This window comes from Macaca nemestrina, chromosome 6 (genome assembly GCF_043159975.1).
Source record: "Macaca nemestrina isolate mMacNem1 chromosome 6, mMacNem.hap1, whole genome shotgun sequence".
NCBI lineage: Eukaryota > Metazoa > Chordata > Mammalia > Primates > Cercopithecidae > Macaca > Macaca nemestrina.
In genome coordinates, this window is record NC_092130.1 from 32,773,187 (window position 1) to 32,797,988 (window position 24,802).

General features: G+C 38.3%; 1 protein-coding gene and 1 long non-coding RNA gene across 14 annotated transcripts in view; one reads left to right on the forward strand and one right to left on the reverse strand.

Moving 5' to 3' along the window:
• Nucleotides 1-13,254, reverse strand: part of LOC139363740 (uncharacterized) — a 31,600-nt gene extending 18,346 nt beyond the window's left edge. Inside the window, exons 1-2 of the long non-coding RNA XR_011624592.1 lie at nt 13,183-13,254; nt 10,337-10,380 (exon numbers count right to left, since the gene is read on the reverse strand). This is a non-coding gene — a long non-coding RNA (uncharacterized lncRNA). The remainder of the gene's footprint in view (nt 1-10,336; nt 10,381-13,182) is intronic.
• The window catches only part of LOC105466912 (janus kinase and microtubule interacting protein 2), a 191,490-nt gene extending 167,849 nt beyond the window's left edge, over nt 1-23,641 (forward strand). For 9 of the 13 annotated variants that reach the window (XM_011716108.2, XM_011716109.2, XM_011716101.3 and 6 more), the window contains 2 exons: nt 6,948-7,018; nt 17,374-19,246. In XM_011716108.2, coding sequence (XP_011714410.1) covers nt 6,948-6,998 — 51 coding nt within the window. In that variant the 3' untranslated portion in view covers nt 6,999-7,018; nt 17,374-19,246. Of the gene's footprint in view, nt 1-6,947; nt 7,019-12,100; nt 13,903-17,373; nt 19,247-20,107 lie in introns of those variants that run through there. The other 4 variants (XR_011624591.1, XR_011624589.1, XR_011624590.1 and 1 more) reach the window with 4 other exon arrangements.
• Nucleotides 23,642-24,802: the final 1,161 nt, after the last annotated feature.

The window sequence follows — 24,802 nt, forward strand, 5'->3', positions numbered from 1 at the left end:
GAAACTTTAACACCCCACTGTCAATATTAGACAAATCAACAAGACAGAAAATTAACAAGGAAATTCAGGACTTGAGCTCAGCTCAGAACCAAGCAGACCTAATAGACATCTACAGAACTCTCGACCCCAAATCAACAGAACATGCATTCTGCCTAGCGCCACATAGCTCTTATTCTAAAATCGACCATATAATAGAAAATAAAACACTCCTCAGCAAATGCGAAAGAACAGAAATCATAACAAACAGTCTCTCAGACCACAGTGCAATCAAATTAGAACTCAGGATTAAGAAACTCACTCAAAACCATACAACTACATGGAAACCAAATAACCTGCTCCTGAATGACTACTGGGTAAATAACGAAATTAAGGCAGAAATAAATAAGCTATTTGAAACCAATGAGAACAAAGACACAACATACCAGAATCTCTGGGACACAGCTAAAACAGTGTTTAGAGGGAAATTTGTAGCACCAAATCCCCACAGGAGAAAGCGGGAAAGATCTAAAATTGCCACCCTAACATAACAATTAAAAGAACTGGAGAATCAAGAGCAAACAAATTCAAAAGCTAGCAGAAGACAAGAAATAACTAAGATCAGAGCAAAACTGAAGGAGATAGAGACACGAAAAACCCTTCAAAAAATCAGTGAATCTAGGAGCTGGTTTTTTTGAAAAGATTAACAAAATAGATAGACCACTAGCCAGACTAATAAAGAAGAAAGGAGAGAAGAATCAAATAGATCCAATAAAAAATGATAAAGGGGAGATCACCACTGATCTCACAGAAGTACAAACTGCAATCAGAAAATACTATAAACACCTTTATGCAAATAAATAGAAAATCTAGAAGAAATGGATAAATTCCTGGATACATACAGCCTCCCAAGACTAAATCAGGAAGAAGTCAAATACCTGAATAGACCAATAACAAGTTCTGAAATAAAGGCAGTAATTAATTGCCTACCAACCAAAAAAAGCCCAGGACCAGACAGATTCACAGCTGAATTCTCCCAGAGGTACAGAGAGGAGTTGGTACCATTCATTCTGAAACTATTCCAAACAATAGAAAAAGGGGGACTTCTCCCTAACTCATTTTCTGAGACCAGCATCATCCTGATACAAAACCTGGCAGAGACACAACAACAACAACAACAAAATTCAGGCCAGTGTCCCTGATGAACATCACTGTGAAAATCCTCAATAAAATACTGGCAAACCAAATCCAGCAATACATTAAAAACCTTATCCACCACAATCAAGTTGGCTTCAACCCTGGGATGCAAGGTTGGTTCAACATACGTAAATCAATAAATATAATCCATCACATAAACAGAACCAATGACAAAAAACACATGATTATCTCAATAGATGCAGAAAAAGCCTTTGATGAAACTCAACGCCCCTTCATGCTAAAAACACTCAATCAACTAGATATTGATGGAACATATCTCAAAATAATAAGAGCTATTTATGACAAACCCACAGCCAATATCATACTGAATGGGCAAACGCTGGAAGCATTCCCTTTGAAAACCAGCCATCTCTCACCACTCGGAAGTTCTGGCCCGGAATATCGGGCAAGAGAAAAAAATAAAGGGTATTCAAATGGGAAGAGAGGAAGTCAAATTGTCTCTGTTTGCAGATGACATGATTGCGTATTTAGAAAACCCCATTGTCTCAGCCCAAAAACTTAAACTGATAAGCAACTTCAGCAAACTCTCAAGACACAAAATCAGTGTGCAAAAATCACAAGCATTCCTATACACCAATAATAGGCAGACAGTCAAATCATGAGTGAACTCCCATTAACAATTGCTACAAGGAGAATAAAATACCTAGGAATACAATTTACATGGGAAGGACCACTTCAAGAAGAAATAAAATTCACTGCTCAAGGCAATAAGAGAGAACACAAACAAATGGAAAAACATTCCATGCTCATGGATAGGAAGAATCAATATCATGAAAATGGCCATACTGCCCAAAATAATTTATAGATCAACACTATTCCCATCAAGTTACCATTTACTTTCTTCACAGAATTAGAAAAAACTATTTTAAATTTCATATGGAACCAAAGAAGAGCCCATATAGCAAAGACAATCCTAAGCAAAAAGAACAAAGCTGGAGGCGTCATGCTACCTGACTTCAAACTCTACTACAAGGCTACATGAACCAAAACAACATAGTACTGGTACCAAAACAGATATATAGACCAATGGAACAGAACAGAGGCCTCGGAAATAACACCACACATCTACAACCATCAGATCTTTGACAAAACTGACGAAAACAAGCAATGGAGAAAGGATTCCCTATTTAATAAATGGTATTCAGAAAACCAGCTAGCCATATTCAGAAAACTGAAACTGGACCCCTTCCTTACACCTCATATAAAAATTAACTCAAGGTGGATTAAAGATTTACATGTAAGACCCAAAACCATAAAACCCTGGAAGAAAACCTAGGCAATACCATTCAGGACATAGGCATGGGCAAAGACTTCATAACTAAAACACCAAAAACAATGGCAACAAAATCCAAAATTGACAAATGGGATCTACTTAAGCTAAAGAGCTTCCGCACAGCAAAAGAAACCATCATCAGGGTGAACAGGTAATGGGAGGGAATTTTTGCAATCTATCCATCTTACAAAGGACTATTATCCAGAATCTACAGGGAACTTAAACAAATTTACAAGAAAAAACAAGCAACCCCATCAAAAAGTGGGCAAAGGATATAAACAGACACTTTTCAAAATAAGACATAATACGGCCAACAAACAGATGAAAAAAAGCTCATCATCACTGGTCATTAGAGAAATGCAAATTAAAGCCACAAAGAGATGCCATCTCACACCAGTTAGAATGGCTATCATTAAAAAGTCAGGAAACAACAGATGCTGGAGAGGATGTGGAGAAATAGGAATGATTTTACACCATTGGTGGGAGTGTAAATTAGTTCAACCATTGTGGAAGACAGTGTGGAGATTCCTCCAGGATCTAGAACTAGAAATACCATTTGACACGGCAATCCCATTACTGGATTTATAACCCAAAGGATTATAAATTATAAACCCATTACTGGATGTATAACCCAAAGGATTATAAATCATTCTACTATAATGACACATGCACACATGTGTTTATTGCAGCACTATTCACAATAGCAAAAACCTGGAACCAACCCAAATGCCCATCAATGTTAGACTGGATAAAGAAAATGTGGCACAGGGCCGGGTGCAGTGGCTCATGCCTGTAATCCCAGCACCTTGGGAGGCCGAGCTGGGCGGATCACAAGGTCAGGAGATTGAGACCATCCTGGCTAACACGGTGAACCCCATCTCTACTAAAAATACAAAAAATTAGCTGGACGAGGTGGCGAGCGCCTGTAGTCCCAGCTACTCGGGAGGCTGAGGCAGGAGAGTGCCGTGAACCCGGCAGGCAGAACTTGCAGTGAGCCGAGATTGTGCCACTGCATTCCAGCCTGGGCAACAGAACAAGACTCTGTCTCAAAAAAAAAAAAAAAAAAAAAATGTGGCACATACACACCATGGAATACTATGCAGCCATAAAAAACAATGAGTTCATATCCTTTGCAGGGACATGGATGAAGTTGGAAACTATCATTCTCAGCAAACTAACAGAAGAAAAGAAAAGCAAACACCGTATGTTCTCACTCTTAAGTGGGAGTTGAACAATGAGAACATACAGGCACAGGTTGGGGAACCTCACACACCAGGGCCTGTCAGGGGGTGGGGAGCAAGGGGAGGGAGAGCATTAGGAAAAATACCTAATGTAGATGATGGGTTGATGGGTGCGGCAAACCACCGTGGCACACGTATACCTATGTAACAAACCTGCACGTTCTGTGTGTGTATCCCAGAATTTAAAGTATAATAATAATAATAATAATAAAGTCTGGCCCAAGACACCAGGAACATTCTGCTGAGGGAAAGAGCAAGGATGCCAAATAGGTTTTTCTCTGGAATTCCAGTGAGATTGACTGAAAGTAGCTACCTGAATCCCTGTATGTAAAACGATATTGCTGTTTTATAATAGCTTCCATAGGCACACAAGAAGAAAATAGCAAACTATCTGCCCTTCTGCAACAGTGATTAGAATTTGGTTCATCCCAGATTGCTTCTATAATTATCTGTATATGTGAGGTTAAAGGGAGTTGGTAGGCTCAAGTAGCCAGACCACCAGGCATCCAGATTTCTGTATAGGGTGGGTCTTCAGTACTCATTTGACCTTAGGTAAATAACTTGACTTCCTCTGTCTAAGCCGTATCTCTAAAACAGGGATGATAACATTTGCCCTTTCCTCCTCCCTTGGGTTCCATGAGGAAAAAATGAGATCACTTATGTGAAAAAGGAAACACTAAAAAGTATAAGTCAAATTCTAAAAGTGTAATTTTAAAAATTCCGACCCAAAGTATACGTTCTCTGCAAAATTTTAAATTTGAATTTCTCACATTTCAGAGGGGGCTATTTAGTTCTGTGAGATTGAATGAGGCAACAATAACGTACAATAAATTTCCCAGTGATTGGCAGGAAGCCTCACAGAAGGCGGGGGTTGCTTTCAGCTTCCCTGTTTGTCAAAGACCACACTTAATATCTTCCATTTTCCATGCTTTTGAATGGCCAGTGCTTAGCTATCTCTCTGCTAATTCATAAGCTACCCTAGGGCTGGCTCAAGGAAAAAGTCAAAGTTAAGGCTATTCTGCCCCCAAAACTTGACGATACCCATTCAGTTCCCGTCCAGCTGAGGTTTAAAAATAAAAAAACAAAAAGAGGAGGAAAAAAAAATCTATCAATGTCATCACCCTAGCCATTCTCTAAATAAAACCCTCAAAAATTTTGGAAGAAGGGAGATTAAGATCATGTTCATTGTTGGAATTCAATGTAAATTTTTTCACAATTCTTTTGCTCTGTACACTTTACAGGTCTGAACTTCCTAAACTTTTATGATAATGGAGTAATAACCTTACTTCAAAGAAAACAAGGATCAACAATATACAGTGTATTTATCAACACTGCATATTTCACATATGGTAGCAAATTCAACCACTTCAAAAACAATCCAGTTGACTTCTAATTAGATATTTGATTAGAGATGAGGTTTACGATTCACCTTCTACTCACTGGACTTCAGTTCTCCTCACCCTTAAGTCTAGTAAAAAGGCTAAAGATCCTTTATGCCAGAGATACTCTTCATTCTTCCCTTGTGGTACTTGAACACCCACTCAGGGTACATGTAATATCCCTTCTTTATTGTTTATTTCAATGCACACAGTTAGTATGAATCAGGTGGCAAGAACAAACCTAGCAAAATTGCTTCAGCTGTGTGCAGCACTTATCTAGAGCATAATATCTGTATGCATCATATCTAGAGCACTTCCACTACCATCATTTCATCTGATTCTCATAATTACTCTATGAGACAGACACTACAGATGTTATGATCCCCTTTTATACAGATAATAAAACAATGGCTCAAAGAAATTAAACAACTTGCCCAAAATTATGTAGCCAATTTACGGCAAATCAAAACCAGAGGTCAGGGTTTCTGACTCCAGATGGCATGATCTGCCCACCACACTGCAGGGATTAAGACTGTTATTACAGATTAAGTGATGGGCATCTCCTCATGCCCAGAGAGGTAGCTCTGATGTCTGATCTTCTCATAGGAATATTGGGAATGGGAATTTGCCCATTACTCTCCATTCTCCAACTTCTCCTGCTATAAGTTTACCTTCAAAGAATGAAAAAAAAAGCAACAGTTTTTGCTTTTCAGAATAATAGACTAGCCACCAATATATGCCTCTTAGAGCCATACTCATAACTTGTTTATAGAATTTAGCCATAGTGAAGCAAGAACCTTATAAGCAGTAGCATTAAAGGAAATATGCAAATAACATTCACAATATGAGAATGCCAAACATAACCCTTATTCACAGATGTGTCTAACAGTGTGTTCCTGGAGTGTGATAATCAAGTAAAAGACTTACTCTGTAAAAGAAAACCACCAAGAAAATCAATTATTTTTTAAAAACTGACCTGACCCATGGCTTTTTATAGTTAGTATACAGTTAATTATATACCTGTGCTACACAAGCACTGTTTGTCCACCTAATTATCTGTTTCTCAAGTGAAAATTTTTGGTGAAGAGAAACAAATCAGATTCCATTTAACTTCCATGAGTCAAATAAGAAGTCGTCTATCTTGGAGGCATAACAGCTGGAACAACATCACGCATTTATTATCTGAAATGCCCATTGATGTAGAAGCAGTTCTTATACCAATAGCATGATCAGACATCCCCACTTGCCCAGGACAGACCCAGTTTTTACCCGTCAACCCAATGTAATTATTAACAGTGTCCATTTATCTCTCTGAAATGTTCCACTGTGAGTAATTAAGTATATATTTAGCCTACAGATTAATATTCTCCCGGCTGTGCCTTAATCCTAAAACCTATCATATTAACCAAAAAGATAGCACTGAGTGATTAAGTGTACATTCTGATCATATTTTGTGTTTTTGAAATACCCTCTCATGCATGAAAGATAGAGATGGTGATATGTAACAAAGTAGGATTCAGGCTAGCTAAGCTTTAGCCCTCACTGTGCCATAAAATTGTATGAAATTAAACTATTGATTTACTGCTCTGCACTTATTTTTCTTAAATATAAAATTAGGAGCTTAGACTAATTGTTCGTAAAACCACCTCATGATTCTAAAATGTATGAATCAATGTTAGTTGAACACTGATACTGTCAGTAGCAACATAAAAGGTGTGGATTTTTTTAAACAAAAAGGTGCTTGATGTTCATATGTGAAGTGATTAGACTTGAGCAATGTGGAAAAGCTGAGGTTTTGTACTACCTGAATGGCACTACAGAAATTCAGATTTACATAATCTTCTTCTTTTTCTTCTGCAGTTTCTGTTTCTATTCTTGTTCTTCTCTCTTGCCTTTATTCTATGGCCTTGATGTCAAGGTGCCTCTTAAAGGTAAGATTCCATTTAATTCTCAAAATGTGGTTCTAAGAGGTATTTGATAAAAAGGATGTTGCCTATAGTTACTATGCCTTTCTTTAGTTTTTTGTTTTGTTTTGTTTTGTTTTTTGAGACAGAGTCTTGCTCTGTCACCCAGGCTGGAATGCAGTGGTGCAATCAGATCATTCACTGGCAGCCTCAGTCTCCCAGGCTCAAAGCAATCTTCCAACCTCAGCCTGCTGAGTAGCTGGGACTATAGGCATATGTCACCATGCTCAGCTAATTTTTTGTTTGTTTGTTTTTAGTAGAGACAATGTCTCACTTTGTTGCTCAGGGTAGCCTTGAACTTCAGAGCTCAAGCAATCCTCCTGCCTTAGCCTCTCAAAGTGTTGACCAAGCCATCAGGCCTGGTCTATATTTTTTTAACTATGCTATATTTTTAAAAAGCAAACACACTTGCTTTGGTTAGCATAAATGCCATAAATTGAGAAACAGATCCAGTCTATTTGGGTGATTATTAGAAAAGTGAAGAAACTAAATTTTCTGGGAATCAAGAATTTGTTCCAGTTAACTGTATTACTTCGGGAAGTCACAATGTCTGTGGATGTTAGTATTCCCATCATAATCTCCCATTATGCAGAAAGTTGCATCTACATCTGCAAAGTGAAGAAATAATGACTTTATCTTTAGTGTTGCATTCAGCGTGAAAATTCTGATTCTGCTAATCTAACAAGCTAATAATGACTGCTGTTTTTTTCACCCCTTGTCCCCGGTAGAGACTAGGGAGTTCATTAAAACTCAAGGAAGCAGGCTGAGTAAAATTGGATCTTGTTTTCAAATAAGTTATTCTTCAATGTTAATACAGAAAATAAAAAGGAGAGTTTTATAATTACTATTATCAAGTCCACGTCTCATGAATACATGCATAAATAATCTTAGTGATTCCCAGTGCTGAAAAATATAGATTTTTAAGCCCCACCTCAGACTTGCTGAATCAAATCACTGGAGATAGAGGTGAGATAGAGAGAAGGCAGGAGAGGTGAGAGCAAGGACTGGTCTGTATTTAACGAGCACGCTATGTGATTCTGATGGCCAGCCAAATAGGGAAACCACAAATCTCAATACCATTGTTAAAAAAGAAGAAGGGCCAGCGGCTATTCTAAATCCATTTATCACACTTCATGTCAACTCTGATTATCCTATTAAATTATAGTAGCCTGAGCTCTTTCCTAGACCTCGGGTGATTTAACATTTTCTACAGCAAGTTGGAAAATAGAAGAGAGGCACTTTCTCCCTCCATAGGTATGAGATCTGTTACCTGGATATGGAACACACAAGTAAAAGTGCTTTAGAATAACCTGACATAAGCAAAGAGTTAAGCACATATGCTCAGAAAATGTATGAACTCGTAACTCACTCTCTGGCTATATTCTTTCTTCCAAAATATTTTCTTTTCAGACTGACCACTGTCCTTTGTCTGTCAAGAAAGGTGATAGCCTTGTAGGATGGAAAGAAGAGGATTGAGTCTCTTAAATTGAATGGGAATATCCAAATTGAAGTGGAAGGAGATTCTCTAGTAAAGGATCAAAATGACCAGAGTATCAGAAAACAAACAGCCTCCCCCCACCAAAAAAAAAAAGAAACAGTAAATAAATTTTAAAAGTAGGGAAAATAAATTTCAGTAAGAGACAAGTAACACATGGTGGTGTAGAGAAGAAATATCAAACCTCCTAAGTACTAGATAGAAAATGTGTAGGCTTCAGCATTAACATCAATGCTGGCCAAAGCTGATTATGTCCTGGGAGCTGTTCTAAGTAATAGATACATCTAATCCTCATGAAATCCCCTGTGAGATAGGTATTGCTTTTATTCTCAATTTGTAGTTGGAGAAACTACAGCGTGTGACTTTCCCAAGACCATACAGCTACCAATTTGTACCCAGGCAGCCTCAGCCCAGAATCCACTTTTAACCACCAAACTGCCTCACAAATTAAAAAGGGCCTTTCTCCCATGTTTCAAACAACGTTGGTTTTCATATGTATCCTCATGAGAAGCATCATTTGTTTGTGTTGTACTACTTAGCTATTAGCTTTTGAAATTACAGTGTGTTCTCTCTGTACCTTTTCCCATTTTGTGTAACTCCTTGAGGGATGTACAAGATTTGATGTTTTTCCTCCAAAGTAGCACATAAATGACACTTAGCAATTGTCTGTTAAGTGAATGACTATAATGATAATTAATAATATAGCAAATGAATGTGACAGTGAATCTGGGTGATGTAATATAATGCATATGCAGTAAAATGGCTGAGAGGTTAGAGGGCACAGCTTACAACTCAGATATACTTTTAAGCTTGAGTCCTGCCATTTGCTAGTTGTGTGGAGATAGGCGGTTTATTTAATCCACCCAAGATTAGGTTTCCTATTCCACAGAATGGTTATAGTCATGTTACCTACAGCAGGATGTTATATTGAGAGAATGAAATGATGTTATGCATGTCAAAGGCATAACAGTGCCTGGATAATCATTAATCAGTAACTCGTAGCTATTATTCCATTTAAAATTTAGCTACCACATTTACTGAATTCAAAACTATACTAAATTATACTGGTATTCTAGTATACAAAATTACACTAAATTCAAAATTATAACCTCTAGTACTGCCAAGTAGTTTACAGCCTAAACCCAAGCAAGTAGTTGCTTTTTCATCTCCTCTTCTCAGGGAATAATCTGGTTTTAAATAATATTAGGGAATAAAACATCACTGAAAACTGATTAATGCTACTTATGTCTCCAAAGTTGGCAAGAGAGAAATAGGAATAAGTAAGGGAAAAGTGCTTGTTTATTGGTAGGTAGTGAAAGCTTACTGTAAATTATCATATTTTTTTTCCATACTAAATTAGTGATTTGTATTCTGTTCATAAACCCAAGACTAGCTTAAATTACAAAGTCCTCCTTAAAATAGAGTGACTCCTACTTCTTTTCTTTTAGTAATTGCCTAAGTCATTATTGTGAGTAATAATATAGAAGCCATTGAACGCTCTCTAGAAGGCACCCTTTCTGGACTCAGTGTTGGCTGACTAAATAACTGCATGGATTATATTAGAACTTTTACTTTAAACAAGGGGACTCCAAGTAGTTCCAGAAGATATTATCTGGCTATGCATTCTGGTTTTCCAAAGGAATAGCATATCAATGTATTAGTCAGCTTTCTCCAGAGAGGTAACCAATAGCATAGATAGATAGATAGATAGATAGATAGATAGATAGATAGACAGACAGATAGACAGATAGATGAAAATGAGAGGGGCTTTATTAGGAGAATTCACTCACCTGGTTATGGTGGTGGTGAAGTCCCATGGTAAGCCATCTGCACACTGGAGAAACAGAGAAGTAACATGGCTCTGTTCAAATCAGAAACCCAAGAACCACTGGTGGCTCACGACTGTAATCCCAGCACTTTGGGAGGCCAAGACTGGCAGATCACAAGGTCAGGAGTTCAAGACCAGCCTGGCCAATATGGTGAAACCCCGTCTCTACTAAAAATAAAAAAATTAGCCAGGCGTGGTGGCGGGCACCTGTGGTCCCAGCTACTGGGGAGGCTAAGGCAGGAGAATCGCTTGAACCTGGGAGGTGGAGGTTGCAGTGAGCTGAGATCACACCATTGCATTCCAGTCTGGGTGACAGAGTGAGACTCCATCTCAAAAAATAAAGAAAAAAAAAAAAGACCCAAGAACCAAGGAAGCCAGAGGTGTAACTCTCAGTCAAAGGCCAAAGGCTTGAGAGCCCCAGGAGGCTGCTGGTGCAGGTCCCGGAGTCCAAAGGATGAAGGACCTGGAGTTACTAGACGTTCACTCCACCTTCATGGCTTCTCATCAGGCTCCAACTCCCAACACTGTTGCATTAGGGATTAAGTTTCTAACACGTGCTTTGTGGGAAACACATTTAAGCCATAGCAACCACTCATTGTTTCATATTACATGGTTACACAGGGAGACAAAGGAAAGAAAAAAATGAGAGGAATACAAAAATAGCTATCACCAGATTAGTTGCTACACCCAGGTTGCAATGACCCATTGAAAATCCTCCTCTTCTGAGCAGGGATGAATTAATGAAGAACATGACAGCACCAGTTTTGCTCATTATCAAGTTGGGAGGACCAGAGAACAGGTGATCGTGATTCTTTATCCATATAAACTGGTCTAGCTCATTTTTACTGTCCCCCACTGAACAAATTTTACATGCATTTGGATATATATATATATATATATAATTTTTAATGATATTTCTCCAGTGTTAACCATATATTTTTGAACTTGACAGCCCAATACTTTTACTTCCTGTCTAGTAACATAAAAAATGTTAAAAGGCACATAATACTGTGTTATTTTCTAATGAAAAAACTTAAGAAAAGTTAAATACTGCATTATTTGCTAAAATGTGCAAACATTTACTCAGGTAGCCTGGGGAAAACTAATGGCCACATGACCAGTCTCTATTATATTCATCATTTAAAGTATTAGTAGGATCAGCCAGGCGTGGTGGCTCACTCCTATAATCCCAGCACTTTGGGAGTCTGAGGCAGGTGGATCACCTGAGGTCAGGAGTTCGAGACCAGCCTAGCCAACATGATGAAATCCCATCTCTACCAAAAAAAAAAAAAAAAAAATACAAAAATTAGCCAGGTGTCGTGGCCCGTGCCTCTAATCTCAGCTACTTGGGAGGCTAAGGCAGGAGAATCACTTAGAACCTGGGAGGCAGAGGCTGCAGTGAGCCAAGATTGTACCATCACACTTCAACCTGGGTGACAGAGTAAGACTCTGCCCCCCCACCAAAAAAATAAATAAACAAATAAAGTATTAGTAGGAAAATTTTACTCTTTAGTTTTTGTATGGATAAGGAAAGCCTATAAGATGACTCATTGTATGCCAGTTAGTAATTCCTTTTTATGTAAATGTATCCATTAGCTTTATCCAGTCATAAATAAATTGTTTCCCTATTTGTCTCACAAATTGTACTAATAAAGCATAGGGTAGGAGTTATGTTTTATTCATCTTTGTATTTTTAGTGTCTATAACAATGCCTTATCTATCCTAGGTGCAGAATAAATTACAGATTGACAGATGAACTGAGAGGCAGATGGATGAATGAATAGCTTGGAAAATGAATATGAAAGCAGATTTGGGATATGTTAGATCAAAGCCATGAAGAGCATTGTCATATCTTACAAAGATAACTCATATTCGATTTTTTTATATACCATTTGAAGACTACCTTAAAGAATGCATTGACAAAGGAAAGAGGACATAAACAAATGTATTATCCCCTCCTCTGTAGCTGAAATAGCCCACTAACTGGGCTCAGTGCTTCCACTATAGACATTCTTATAACTCATTCTCCACACAGCAGTTAGTCAGCTTTTAGAAAGGCAAACCTTACCTTGACCCCCTCCTAGGAAAACATCACTATTAGGATCAAGTTCCTTCAACCAATCTACTGATAACAAGTTTAAAAAAAAAAAAAAAAAAAGATCAAATTTGAATTTTTTAATTTGGCCAACAAAACCCTGCATGGTCTAACCACACGGGCAATCTCTCAGGCTTCCTGTTGCTCCAGTTTCTGTTAATGAACCACATGCCTTCCTGCCTTCCACAGGGTTTGCCCAAGCTGTCTTGGTGCACAGAATGCTTCCCTTCTGCTTTAACTAGTAAACACCTACTACTCACCTGTCCTTCGGATCTCAATTCAGTTGTGATTCCCACAAAGACATCTTTCTCAACTTCCCTTCTGGACAAATTTTCCATACATTGGGGAAATATATATAAATATTTTAATTAATGTCTCTCTTTCTCATTGTAAATTAGCTTCGTGAGGATAACGACCATATAATTTTGTTCAGCTTTGTATACCAAATACCTAGCACATAATCAACAGTGTCTAGCACGTAGTCAACAATCAATAAATACTTTTAAAATAATATTAATGATATTTCAATAAGGAAGAAGGAGATGATATCTTGCTTGACAGTTCAAAAAGTACATTTATATTTATCATTTTATGTAATACTTACAACAATCCTGCATAATAGAGACTGTTATAACTCTCTTAGTCCATTTGTGCTATTATAACAAAATACCTGAGACTAGGTAATTTATAAGTAATAGTAATGTATTTCTCACCATTCTGGAGGCTGGAAGTTGAAGATCAAGGCACCAGCAGGTTTGGTGTCTGGTGATGGCCTGGTCTCTACTTCCAAGATGGCACTTTGTTGTTGCATCCCCTGGAGGGGGCAAAGCTGTGTCACAGGACAGAAGGGACAGAGGGGCAAAAGAGCCTAAGTTAGTTCTCTCCAGCTCTTTCATAAGGCACTAATCCCTCATCCATTCTGCACTCATGGCCTAATAACCTCCTAAAAGCCTCACCTGTTAATACTCTTGCACTGGGGATTAAGTTTCAACATGAATTTTGGAGGGGACACAACATTCAAAATATAGCACTCTCCAAACGTTAATTTCCTAATATAAAAAAAACTGGCAAGTAATAGCACCCACTGTTTTTCTGAGGATTGAGTAATATTATACAGGTAAAGCAATTAGTTTAGTAGTTGGCACATAGAATGGCTCATTGAAGGTCAAGTTTGTAGACATACCAAGAATTCTGTCTTGAATCATGCCTTTCAAGATGTGCTTCCATCTTCCTGGACCACATTTCCCACATCTTGATTAAATGGTTGATACCCATTCATCCTTCCCACCTCAGTGGAAAATCAAGGAAGTCTTCCCTGATCCTCCAGCTTCAGTTACATTTCATGCAGTATTATTATGTCTTCCCTACCAGGATTTTTATGGACCAATTATTTAATAATCTTCAGTCTCAGTGTCCTCATCTGTATTGTGGAGGTAATAACAATAGCTACCATTTATTGAATACTTTATGATAAATTGCATATAAAGGGTGAGGAGTGGAAGGTGTCAGAGATGGCCCTTGTGTTCCTGGAGGATGTAACTGGTTAGATGGTGGTACCCTTACAGATGCTACAACCACCAGTCAGAAGTGACATCACCATACTCAAGACTTGGAGTTTGTGGCATTAGCTGGGCACAGTGACTCTGTAATTACAGCACTTTGGGAAGCTGAGGCAGGTGGATCACTCGAGCCCAGGAGTTTAAGACCAGCCTGGGAAACATGGCAAAACCCCATCTCTACAAAAATACAAAAACTAGCTGGGCATGGGGGCACATACCTGTAGTAGCAGCTACTTGGGAGGCTGAAGTGCAAGGATGGCTTAAGCCCCAGAGGTTGATGCTGCAGTGAGACAAGGTTGCACCACTGCACTCCAGCCTAAGCAGCAAAGCAAGACCCTGTATCAGAAAGAAAAAAAAAACGAATTTGTAGCCTGTAGTAAAGTCTCCAAAATGGTAGCAGCAATTGCTGTTTTCCACAGATGAGGAAACTAAAGTGCAGCACTGTTAAGCAACCTGTTAAAAAGAACTCCTGGGGCCGGGCGCGGTGGCTCAAGCCTGTAATCCCAGCACTTTGGGAGGCCAAGACGGGCGGATCACAAGGTCAGGAGATCGAGACCATCCTGGCTAACACGGTGAAACCCCGTCTCTACTAAAAAAAAATACAAAAAACTAGCCGGGCGAGGTGGCAGGCGCCTGTAATCCCAGCTACTCGGGAGGCTGAAGCAGGAGAATGGCGTAAACCCGGGAGGCGGAGCTTGGAGTGAGCTGAGATCTGGCCACTACACTCCAGCCTGGGCAACAGAGCAAGACTCCGTCTCAAAAAAAAAAAAAAAAAAAAAAAAGGAACTCCTGTTACCCACTGGGTAACTGCAATAATTCAGAATGCTAATTTGAATAAATCTGGCTTTACTATAGAAATAATAGTTCCTTTTACAAGTACTTCTCAATTCATAGAAACTTAACATTCTAGGAAACTGCCTGGACTGCCTGTAAGTACATTGATTTTTAAAGCCAACATGTGTTTGCTTAAATGAGGGGCTGTACCTCAGCTCTGATAGGTGGAAATGATGCATACATGCTTTGACACAATATATAAGATTTAATCTTTGATACACTGTACATTGAAAGTTTGCAAGTAAAAGACTTTTTGTGTTTGTATATTTATTCTATATTTAAAAACACACAAACAAAAATACATCCCTGAAGATTTTTTTATATATATTCAGATCAACTCTCTTCTTTACCATGGAACAGGAGAATGTTATATTTGTAACTAGTTATTTGGGGCTCCCATCCCAGTGGACTGTAAATATGATCTTGATCTATTTTCTCAAATCATAGCTTTCTTCACTCAGGCTCTGTCTTATTTCCCTCTTTCGTCTTCTAATTAAATAATAGGTGAGTCCCCCAACTTCTCAGTCACTTTCAAGCCTCAAAAGTCTTAACCCAGTTTAAAAGTTCAATTTCAGACTCTGTTTTATTCTCATTTCTTCCCTTATCCTACCTTAGGCATGAGCCAAGTACCCCCATGGAGCTGTAGTTCAGGGTCTGACTCTAAGAGATCTCTTCTTCTTCTCTGCCTCTTCAAGGCTCAGCTGTTCTGGAGAGCAGGAAGGAAGAAGAGGGAAAAGGATTATCCCTTTCAACTCCTTTGACAGTGATTGCAGATGTTTCTCTGGCTACTATTGTCCAACACTTGATATCTTTTCTATGAGAGGTGACCAAAGGCTGACCATTCTGGGCAACATGTGTGTGAATTCTTCAGAAGGCTGTGCAGAGGATGCCCACTGCACTATTCCCAGTCTGGCCAAGGCCCAGCCTCTTCCACTGCCTCACTGGCTCCCATTGTTGGTGGTACAACCCACAGCTTTTTGCTGAGGAGGTAGCTTTTTGATGAAGTATGGGACAAAGAGACAACTATGCTGTGGCCCCTGTCTCTGCCATGTCATTACTGTTCAGTTCTCTGCTCACATATAGGCAAGGGAAGATGAGAAACTCTATGTCTAAGTAATAGAAGGCAAGTGTGCCTCTGTGACTCCACCATCAATCTCTTTATGCCTCTTTGTACCTCCTCCTCATTCCCTCAGTGTGATCTCTCCCGGACCACCGTACTTCCTTCCCACAGGTTCTCCTCTGTGACTCTGTCACTCTTTCATCCCAGTCTAACCTTGTCTTGGGAGCAAAATGGCTCCGTAAATATGCCTTCATGGCAGGAATTTCTTTGGATCTTTAAGTTGCCTCTGGTTGATAGACTAGAAGTATCCTTGGGGTACTAAGTGCCTCCTTTTCCTCCACCTTGGATTGTGGTTTTAACATTTAACTTTGGATTTAATGTTTCTGGAGTAATAGTAAAGTCCTTCTACAGAATCAGTGTCCTTATTTTATAGATGAGGAGATTGAGGCTTAGAGAAGTTAAATAACTCATCTTTGGGCATAAGCAAGAAAACAGAAATCCCTTTTTCTCTATCCATGTTGTTCAGACCCTAAAGGTCATTCCCTTAAGTAGCACATGATAGCACATCCTCATAGCACATCTTCTGTGCTATTTCTGACTTTCATTGGAAGACAGCATTACGACCTAGACTTCTACACAAGTGAAAACTCAGACATATGGACTTACAGAGCAACAGGGCTAGGAGTCCTGACTGGCGCATCCCCAGAGTAGCACCTTTTCAGGGACATCTCTGGGCCAACCGAGAAACCTGTGTGGAAGAATTCCCAGGGAGTTCTTCAATCAGGACTTTCGGTGGAGACAACTTGCCAATGGCTACAATTTTGTTGGGGAGGAAATGTGACAAAGAATTAAGTCACTGAAGGGAATAGACAAGTCTGCTATTAAAATAACATATTGCAGAAATAGTAGCTACTGGAGACTCCAAAAGTGGGAGGCAGAGAAGTGGCAGGGTTTGAAAAACTACCTATTGGGGACTATGTTCACTTTGTGTGATGGGGTTCAACAGAAGCCCAGACTTCTGCATCATGAAATATATCCATGTAACCAACCTGCACATTTACCTTCTGAATCTAAAATAAGTTTCAAAAATAAAATAACATCTTAAATGAATATATTGGGGCCTGATGATTCAATTTAACTTCTTAAGCTATCACCTTGGAAGGCCTTAGAGGAAAAGGCAGTAATGATAATATTTCAGGCAACTCACTCTGAGACAAGAACCATTAATAGTTTTATATGCATTGTGTTGCAACAACCTTTGAAATACAGACTTCTATTTTCTCACTTAAAATTAAAGTAACTAAGCTTAGAGATGTAACTTGCATAAGATCATACACATCAAAGCGGTGGTAAAGAATAAAACGTGTGTGTCTTTTTTTAAAGTTTGTTTTTTATGATTCAGCTATTAATAAAAATGATACATAAATAATTTTTTTTCCTCTGTTTTACAGAGTAACCGAAAACATGGATAAGATCCCAGAAAGACAAATGCTTCTAAACCTTCAAAGATGGCAAAATTGTTTACACCAGTGAGAGGGAGATCAAAAGCTAAGAACTACCCTGTAGCCAGGACTACAACTGTGTATTTTAAAGCCATTATTCAAGGTTTCTTACTTGACAGTTCCTACACAACTCTGTTGAAAATCTACAATATATGCTGCATTTAATGAAACATGTAAATGTCAAATCAGAAGAGAAGAACTATAAACATATATTGTGTAAAGAAAAAGTTCAGCAATGGAACTAGTTTCGGCAGATCAAGCAAAGATGTGTCTTGGGCATGGAACCAAAGTTACAATGAAACATTCAACCCCTGCTGTGCAGGGGGGTCATTTTAATGTAACACCACACCCCATGGAAACACTAGTCCTGATAATAAACATCATTTTAAAAGATCAAAACAAACAAACAAAAAAAAACAAGGGTGGGTGGGGAGTGAAGCACGAGGAATACCTATGAAGAGCTATTTACAATAAAATGTTTCATTTGAAAAGTCTGGTTTCTTACTACAGGGATTTGCTTTTCTGTCTTTATGATTGTTTTAAACTCAGGAACAGAGACATCCGCATCGTGAATGGGAAGAAAAACACTCTTGTTTTTTGTTTTTCTGCAAAAGGTGGAGCTTGTGGAATTCATTCCACAGACGACAGATGAGAAGTGGATCACAGTGACCATAACAAAACTGGTAACCAAGTCAAAGGACCTGGGCGAATGTAACATGCGAAATAAAAGCAGATTCGATGCTTCCTTGTCCTCCTCTCACATCTGCATCCCTCCATCAACAACGGACTGATCTCATTCATACTGAGAACTAAGAAGATGATACTGTAAATCACATGCTCCCTGACTTAGTTCTGTTTAGAACGCCAACATCTATAGGGAACATGGGCCAGAGAGCATCTCTGAATCTTTCGTTTCCAAAATACTGGTTTTCAAATGGCTGCTTAAAATTGCCTGCAAATGAATATGCTATATATGATCTGGGCAAAAACACAACAGAATCAATGAGTACATTTCTACCAAGAGTCGGGTTTGCCACAGAGATGTGAATATTAAACTAAACTATTATTTTTTAAAGAATCCTTCTATGCCTAGAGCATTCTGACCTCTTCTTGTTTAGAGTGATAACATTTTTTCCCAGACAGATGACAGCAACAAGATAGCTCTACTTTTTTATATAGAAATAACATTATGTTACTGACAAGGTCATTTTCTACCAGAGACAATTAGAAGACTGGTACTTTTCCTAAGTTGTGTATTACTGAGTCTTGGATTCATCTCTGAGAGCAAATGTATGTTCCTGAAAAACTAATTTTACACCTCATTTACTGTAGATAACAGAACAACCTCAATTTTTCAAATTTTCCAAGTTTTATTTATGGGGCTAGAATTCCCATGCATAGAGAATATGTGTAGGGAGCCAGAAACTCTTTCTATGAAACGCTATACAAATCTTTCCATATGTGGGTTCAGTATCATCCTTCAGTTTTAGCACTGGCATTTGCAAAGCCAGAACAATAACTGAAGAATGTACAATAAAAATTAGAATGCTGGGGTCCCACTTTGTGTTCTTACATTTACTGCTGACCCAGGTATCTTTGGCCCAGTCACTTAACCTCTCTGTGCCTCAGTTTCCTCATCTGCAAAATGGGGTTAAAATGCTTTTTCATAAAGTTTTATTTGCAATTTTAGAACAAGAGGTGCTTAAAGTAGCACAATGTGCTTTGTAATTATTACAAGTGCTGTATTATTTGACTTTCTTGTGTTGTTGACAAAAAGATTCCCTCATGTAATAAAATAGTGCTTCGGTTTGGTTAAATTTAAGCACTATAGCACTGAAGCTTGCTTATCAAGCTACTTGGGACATTATTAGCAATAAAAATTGAGAGATTCAAAACCAGGATCTTTAATAATCTATAGCAAACAGATCATCTCATGCTATTGAACAAGATAGAAGAGTGTGTCATTTATATGATAAGTATCTCCCAGCTCTCTTGATTGCATATGCATGCCATCATACAGAACTCTACTTTTATCACAGGAGAGCCAATCATCAAAGACTTGGAGCAAACTGACAGTATCACATAATTAGCTTGATAATCTTTTATTCTGGAGGAAAGTCAGATGACATGTCCTACTGGGAAGATACAAAACAGACCATCCTACTGGATTCTTTGTTGTTGTTGATGTTGTTGTTTTGTTTTTTGAGATGGAGTCTTGCTCTGTTGCCCAGGCTGGAGTGCATTGGCACGATCTCGGCTCACTGCAAGCTCCGCCTCCCAGGTTCAAGTATTCTCCTGCCTCAACCTCCCTAGTAGCTGGAATTACAGGTGCACACCACCACGCCTGGCTAATTTTTGTATTTTCAGTAAAGATGGGGTTTCACTATGCTGGTCAGGCTGGTCTCGAACTCCTGACCTCAAGTGATCTGCCTGCCTCAGCCTCCCAAAGTGCTAGGATTACAGATTTGAGCCACCATGCCCGGCCTCCTGCTGGATTCTTTATTCAACTAGGTAGGTTCAAGATTAAATATGAGCCATAGGCTCATTAGGCAAAAAATGTGAAAGAGGATGCCTCTACAATGTTGGTGACCCAACCCTAGCAAACTTGAGTCAGAAAATATGGAAGAGGATAAATTACTCTCACATATCTAAGACTTCCATTTTTCTTCATTTTCTGTTCCAGGGCCCATATGAGTAAATCTATATTCCATCTGCTCCAACACACACCTTCCTTCTCTTAATTTTGTTTTCCCACCCACCAAGAAATTTGTAAGTCAAAATTTATTTCCATGAACAAGCTATTTCTAAATGATTGGAAATATTTGCAAATGTGGTATGGTTTATATGCCTAATCGGCTTATCTGCTGTAAATCATATGAGAACAACAGCTAGGATGATTGTCCAAGCAGCTTTAGATGTGTTTAGGGTCACGCAAAAGAAGGTTTGTTTTTTCTTTGCTTAAGATCCAGGAGATTAGCAAATTTCTCTAGACTATAGGCTGAACTGTAAGTTTTACCAAGTCTTGCTCATGAGCCTCAAAATTAATATAACCTTGAATAAGGTCTAAATATTTCAATAGATACATCTCTCTATTATCCATTTTCACAATTATAAAAGCATCAGCAAAATCGTGGATGTATGTTCCAATCACTCATGGGTCCATGGAAATGGACCATGTTTAAATGAATACTTCCCTTGGATAGGATGTTCAGCAATAGCAAAAATAAATAATAATAAATAAAAATAAATAAAGTTATCAATTACAGTGAGATTTCCTGTGGCTCCACTTCTGCATCTGTACTACCTAGATGCATTTGGCTAATGAGTTTGCAGCAATCAGAACAGCGTTCTTCAGGGTTCATTAACTTAATTTTTCTTAATAAAATATTCATACCCTGGAAAATAAACATAACTGACTACGAAAGATAATTTGAGATAAACAAAAGCCCCAATTTAAATAGTTATTCAGGATAGAAAAATTTCATGAAAGGGGAAAAACATGGAGAGACTATCTTCAACTATCATACTTAAAAAGCATCTATCACTAAATTGAATGTCGAACTTTTTGTTAATGCCTCCCTACTTTTAGGAAATAGAATTTGCTGAAAAAAAGTGACATCCCTTCTGACTTATGCCATATAAATTAAATTATTGCCAACAGTTAGGTTTTAGGGGTGGAATCTTGCTTTAATTTTTTTTTTTTTTTTTTTTTTGGCCCACAAATAACTGCTCATAAAGGTCATGTGTGTCTTCCCAAGTGAATAAGGTAGAGCTGATATAGAACGCCTGGGTTATCACTCAGGTAGAGAGGAAACGTGTTCTCCACTAGTAATAGGAGAAATAAAGTTTGCCAAATATTTTTTGCTACAGTATTTTATTTCAACTTTGCTTTAAATTTTAAACAAATCTCTGGCAAACTTGTTCCTTTTTGTCCATTGATTGTCCAATTTTCCTGTAAACCCATTGTGTAATTCTTATGTTTGCTTTAACGTAAAACTATTCACAAGTTCATAGTTTTAAAATTAAGCATGTCTTTTTAACCTGCCTAGGTTTTTGTAGAAACTGTAAAAAGAATATTCATTGGTTTTGTGTTGATGTTTAAATAATTGGATCGTCTGTGTTATATTACATCAAGATAGATGGACAGCATAGACATTTTATTTTTAAAATATTTAATTGCATTATTTCAGTCTGTCAAAGGGTGGCACAGAATACACAAACACACACATACACACACACATACACACATACAGCATAGAAATTTGCTCTGTAGTTTGGGAGTTGCATTGCTTGTTGCCTTTTGTGAAATTTTCATAACAGTGTTTTGGTAATTTAATGACAGCTTTTGGCAGTTTAATTCTATCACTTTACTAATTTAGATTTGTCTATTATGTTGAAAAAGTTCAATAGGACTTTTGAATGATAAGTAATCAAAGCAAATCTTAGATGACTGTTTATGTCATAAGTTTATGCTTCCAATATGGACCCAAGCCCCTATTTAAGCAGACTTCTAGATCTTAAGTGAGGAAAGCTGTCATTATGTTCTACTGCCTTGTCATTTCTATATAATGTACTATATTGAGAGTTAATTTCAGGCATATTGGCAAGAGGATTCAGACATAATGGAAGGTTGGAGCTAATCCCTGTAAGGCCTCTTTAAGTGCCAAATTCTATGATTCCATTTCAGAATGGGGCAGGGCAGATTCACAATCCTTTGCTGTCTTTAGTTTGGTGGTTTAGTTCTTCCTAAATAAATCTGTTGCTGAGAGTCCAAGTCCAATGTGTAATCAAAATTCCTAAAGATAGCTCCTCAGAAGGCTAAGGTGGGAGGATAGCTTGGGCACAGGAGTTTGATAACAGCCTGGGCAACACGGTAAGACCTCATCTCAAAAAAAAAAAAAAAGAGCAAGAGGAAGAAAATTACTGAAGATATACTTATAGGGCAATGTAGCAAAAATAGGATTATAATTTGCTATATTCAAACTAATGTGTCAGAGGTACACATGGTTGATTTGGTGAGGGTTCCTGTTTTTGTTTTGGTTTTTTCTGCATTAAGGTCTTTGTACCCCTGCTTATATTTTCATCCTTGTTATATGCAAAGTTCTGTAGGGTGAGAACAGTAAGGTTAAACAACTTTGAGCCCAATTTTGCTTACAATCAAGACCCCATGAACTTACTAAAGAATGGATGATGCAATTTTCCAACCAAAAGCAGATCCCCAGCATCTGTTAGTAGCAACACTTCTATTTGACTGACATCTCACAGACTGTGCCTATACCCCCCATTAACCATAGCGACTTCCCACAATGAGGCAGATCAAAATCCAAACATTTTTATAAATACGTGATGTAAATATACGCACAAATATATTCTGTACATAGTACGATGGTGTGAGCGCTTACTAAACGTGTACTTCTGTTCTAGGATGCAAGACTTCAAGAAAGGTTTTTTCTGCTGCTGCTGCTGCTGCTGCTGGAAACTCATGTTTTTGTTGAGCATTTAGTGTCTGAACTCTTCCCGTCCTTGACTACCTCTTCTCTTCTTTACCCCACCTTCTCTTCACTACTATTGTTTCTGACTGTTGACTGAGGCAGAGACTACTTGGTTTTTCAATTATCCAGGCCCATAAACCAGCAAATAGGTTTTTTTATTTGTTTGTTTAGTTGGTTGATTTTTTTTTTTTGAAAGAGCAACAGAAAGCTCACCACAATCGACAGTATTAATATTAACCAAAAGTCCTATATCTTTATTGGCTAAAAATTCCATCTCAACAGGGTTCATGCATGTTTTAACCTTCAAGATCCAATACTTTGGGGACTCAAGTATAGAGTTAATGTGTTTGAATACATAATTCCCCAGGTGTTTACGGTGTTAATGTAGCCAAGGGTCCAATTTCACAGAGCTTTCATTCAATCAACTGCCTCAATTGGGGTTCTTTCTGTCCATCTCATTAACATGACTCCATACATCACTTCAGTGCTTGTTTATTAATGAAAGAAAAATTAAAATTGACTGAGTTTCACCAGAATGATCCTCTGAAGTACACCGGATATGTACATGTACTGTATGTATTACCATAGAGATTGGAATCAACTTACTGTATGTAAAGTTTTATGAATGGTTATTTTATAATTTATGTATTTAATATAGGAATCAATGAACTCTGGTGTTTTAGTTTATATAAAAATAAAACAAGCTGCATTTTTTTAAAACTTTATCTTGCATTGTTTATAGCTGTTTGTTTAACTGAACCCTAGTCCACTTTTTTTTTCTGAGACAGCCTTGCTCTGTTGCACAGGCTGGAGTACAGTGCTGCGATCTCGGCTCACTGGCTCACTGCAACCTCCACCTCCCACGTTCAAGCGATTCTTCTGCCTCAGCCTCCCCAGTAGCTGGGACTACAGGCGTGCACCACCACACCCGACTAATTTTTTTGTATTTTTTAGTAGAGATGGGGTTTCGTCATGTTGGTCAGGCTGGTCTCGAATTCCTGGGCTCAAGCAATCCACACTCCTCAGCTTCCCAAAGTGCTGGGGATTACAGGCATGAGCTACCGCGCCTGGCCTCTAATCTACTTTTGAAAAACAGGGTGAGGCAAATCAGGGCTATCAGTGTAATGTAAGGACAGTAAATAGATTTCTTCTCATCTTCCCACTCTGCACTTTTTACTGTATGTGCCATGGGCACTATGATAAGGAAGCCAACGCAGAATTTACACCCCTGGGGGAAAAAATATCATCATTAGCATCTCTGTTCTGAACATACTTTGGGAGAGAATCTTGCCTGCTATTTTCCATCCTTATTCTTAATGTTACTTCTCCTACTCTATCCCTCTACCTTTTTTTTCTACGTTGTAGACCCACTAGATGTAACAAGTTAACAGGTGTGTGTTACGCAAGCATTGATCATGTGCACATTCCTATGGCCTATGTTCGTGTGGATCTACCCTCAAAGAGCTTACAGTCTCATGTGGGAAACAAACCCTGTATCCATGAATTAAATAAGAAACCAATATGACACAATAGAGGTACAATTTTGTAAGTCACCATGAAGAACTGTGAAAAATAGGCCAGGTGCAGTAGCTAACACCTGTAATCTCAGCACTTTGGGCAGCTAAGGCAGGAGTATCCTTGAGGCCAGGAGTTCAAGATCAGCCTGAGCAACATGACAAGAATCCATTTCTACAAAAATTTTTTACAAAAATTTTTTATATGCCATTACCTGGCATGGTGGCACCTGCTTATAGTCAGAGCTACTGGGAGACTGAGGAAGGAGGATCACTTGAGGCCAAGAGTTTAAGGCTACAGTGATCTCATCACTGCACTTTAGCCTGGAAAAGAGAGCAAGACCCCCAACTCTCCAAACAAAAAAGAAGATA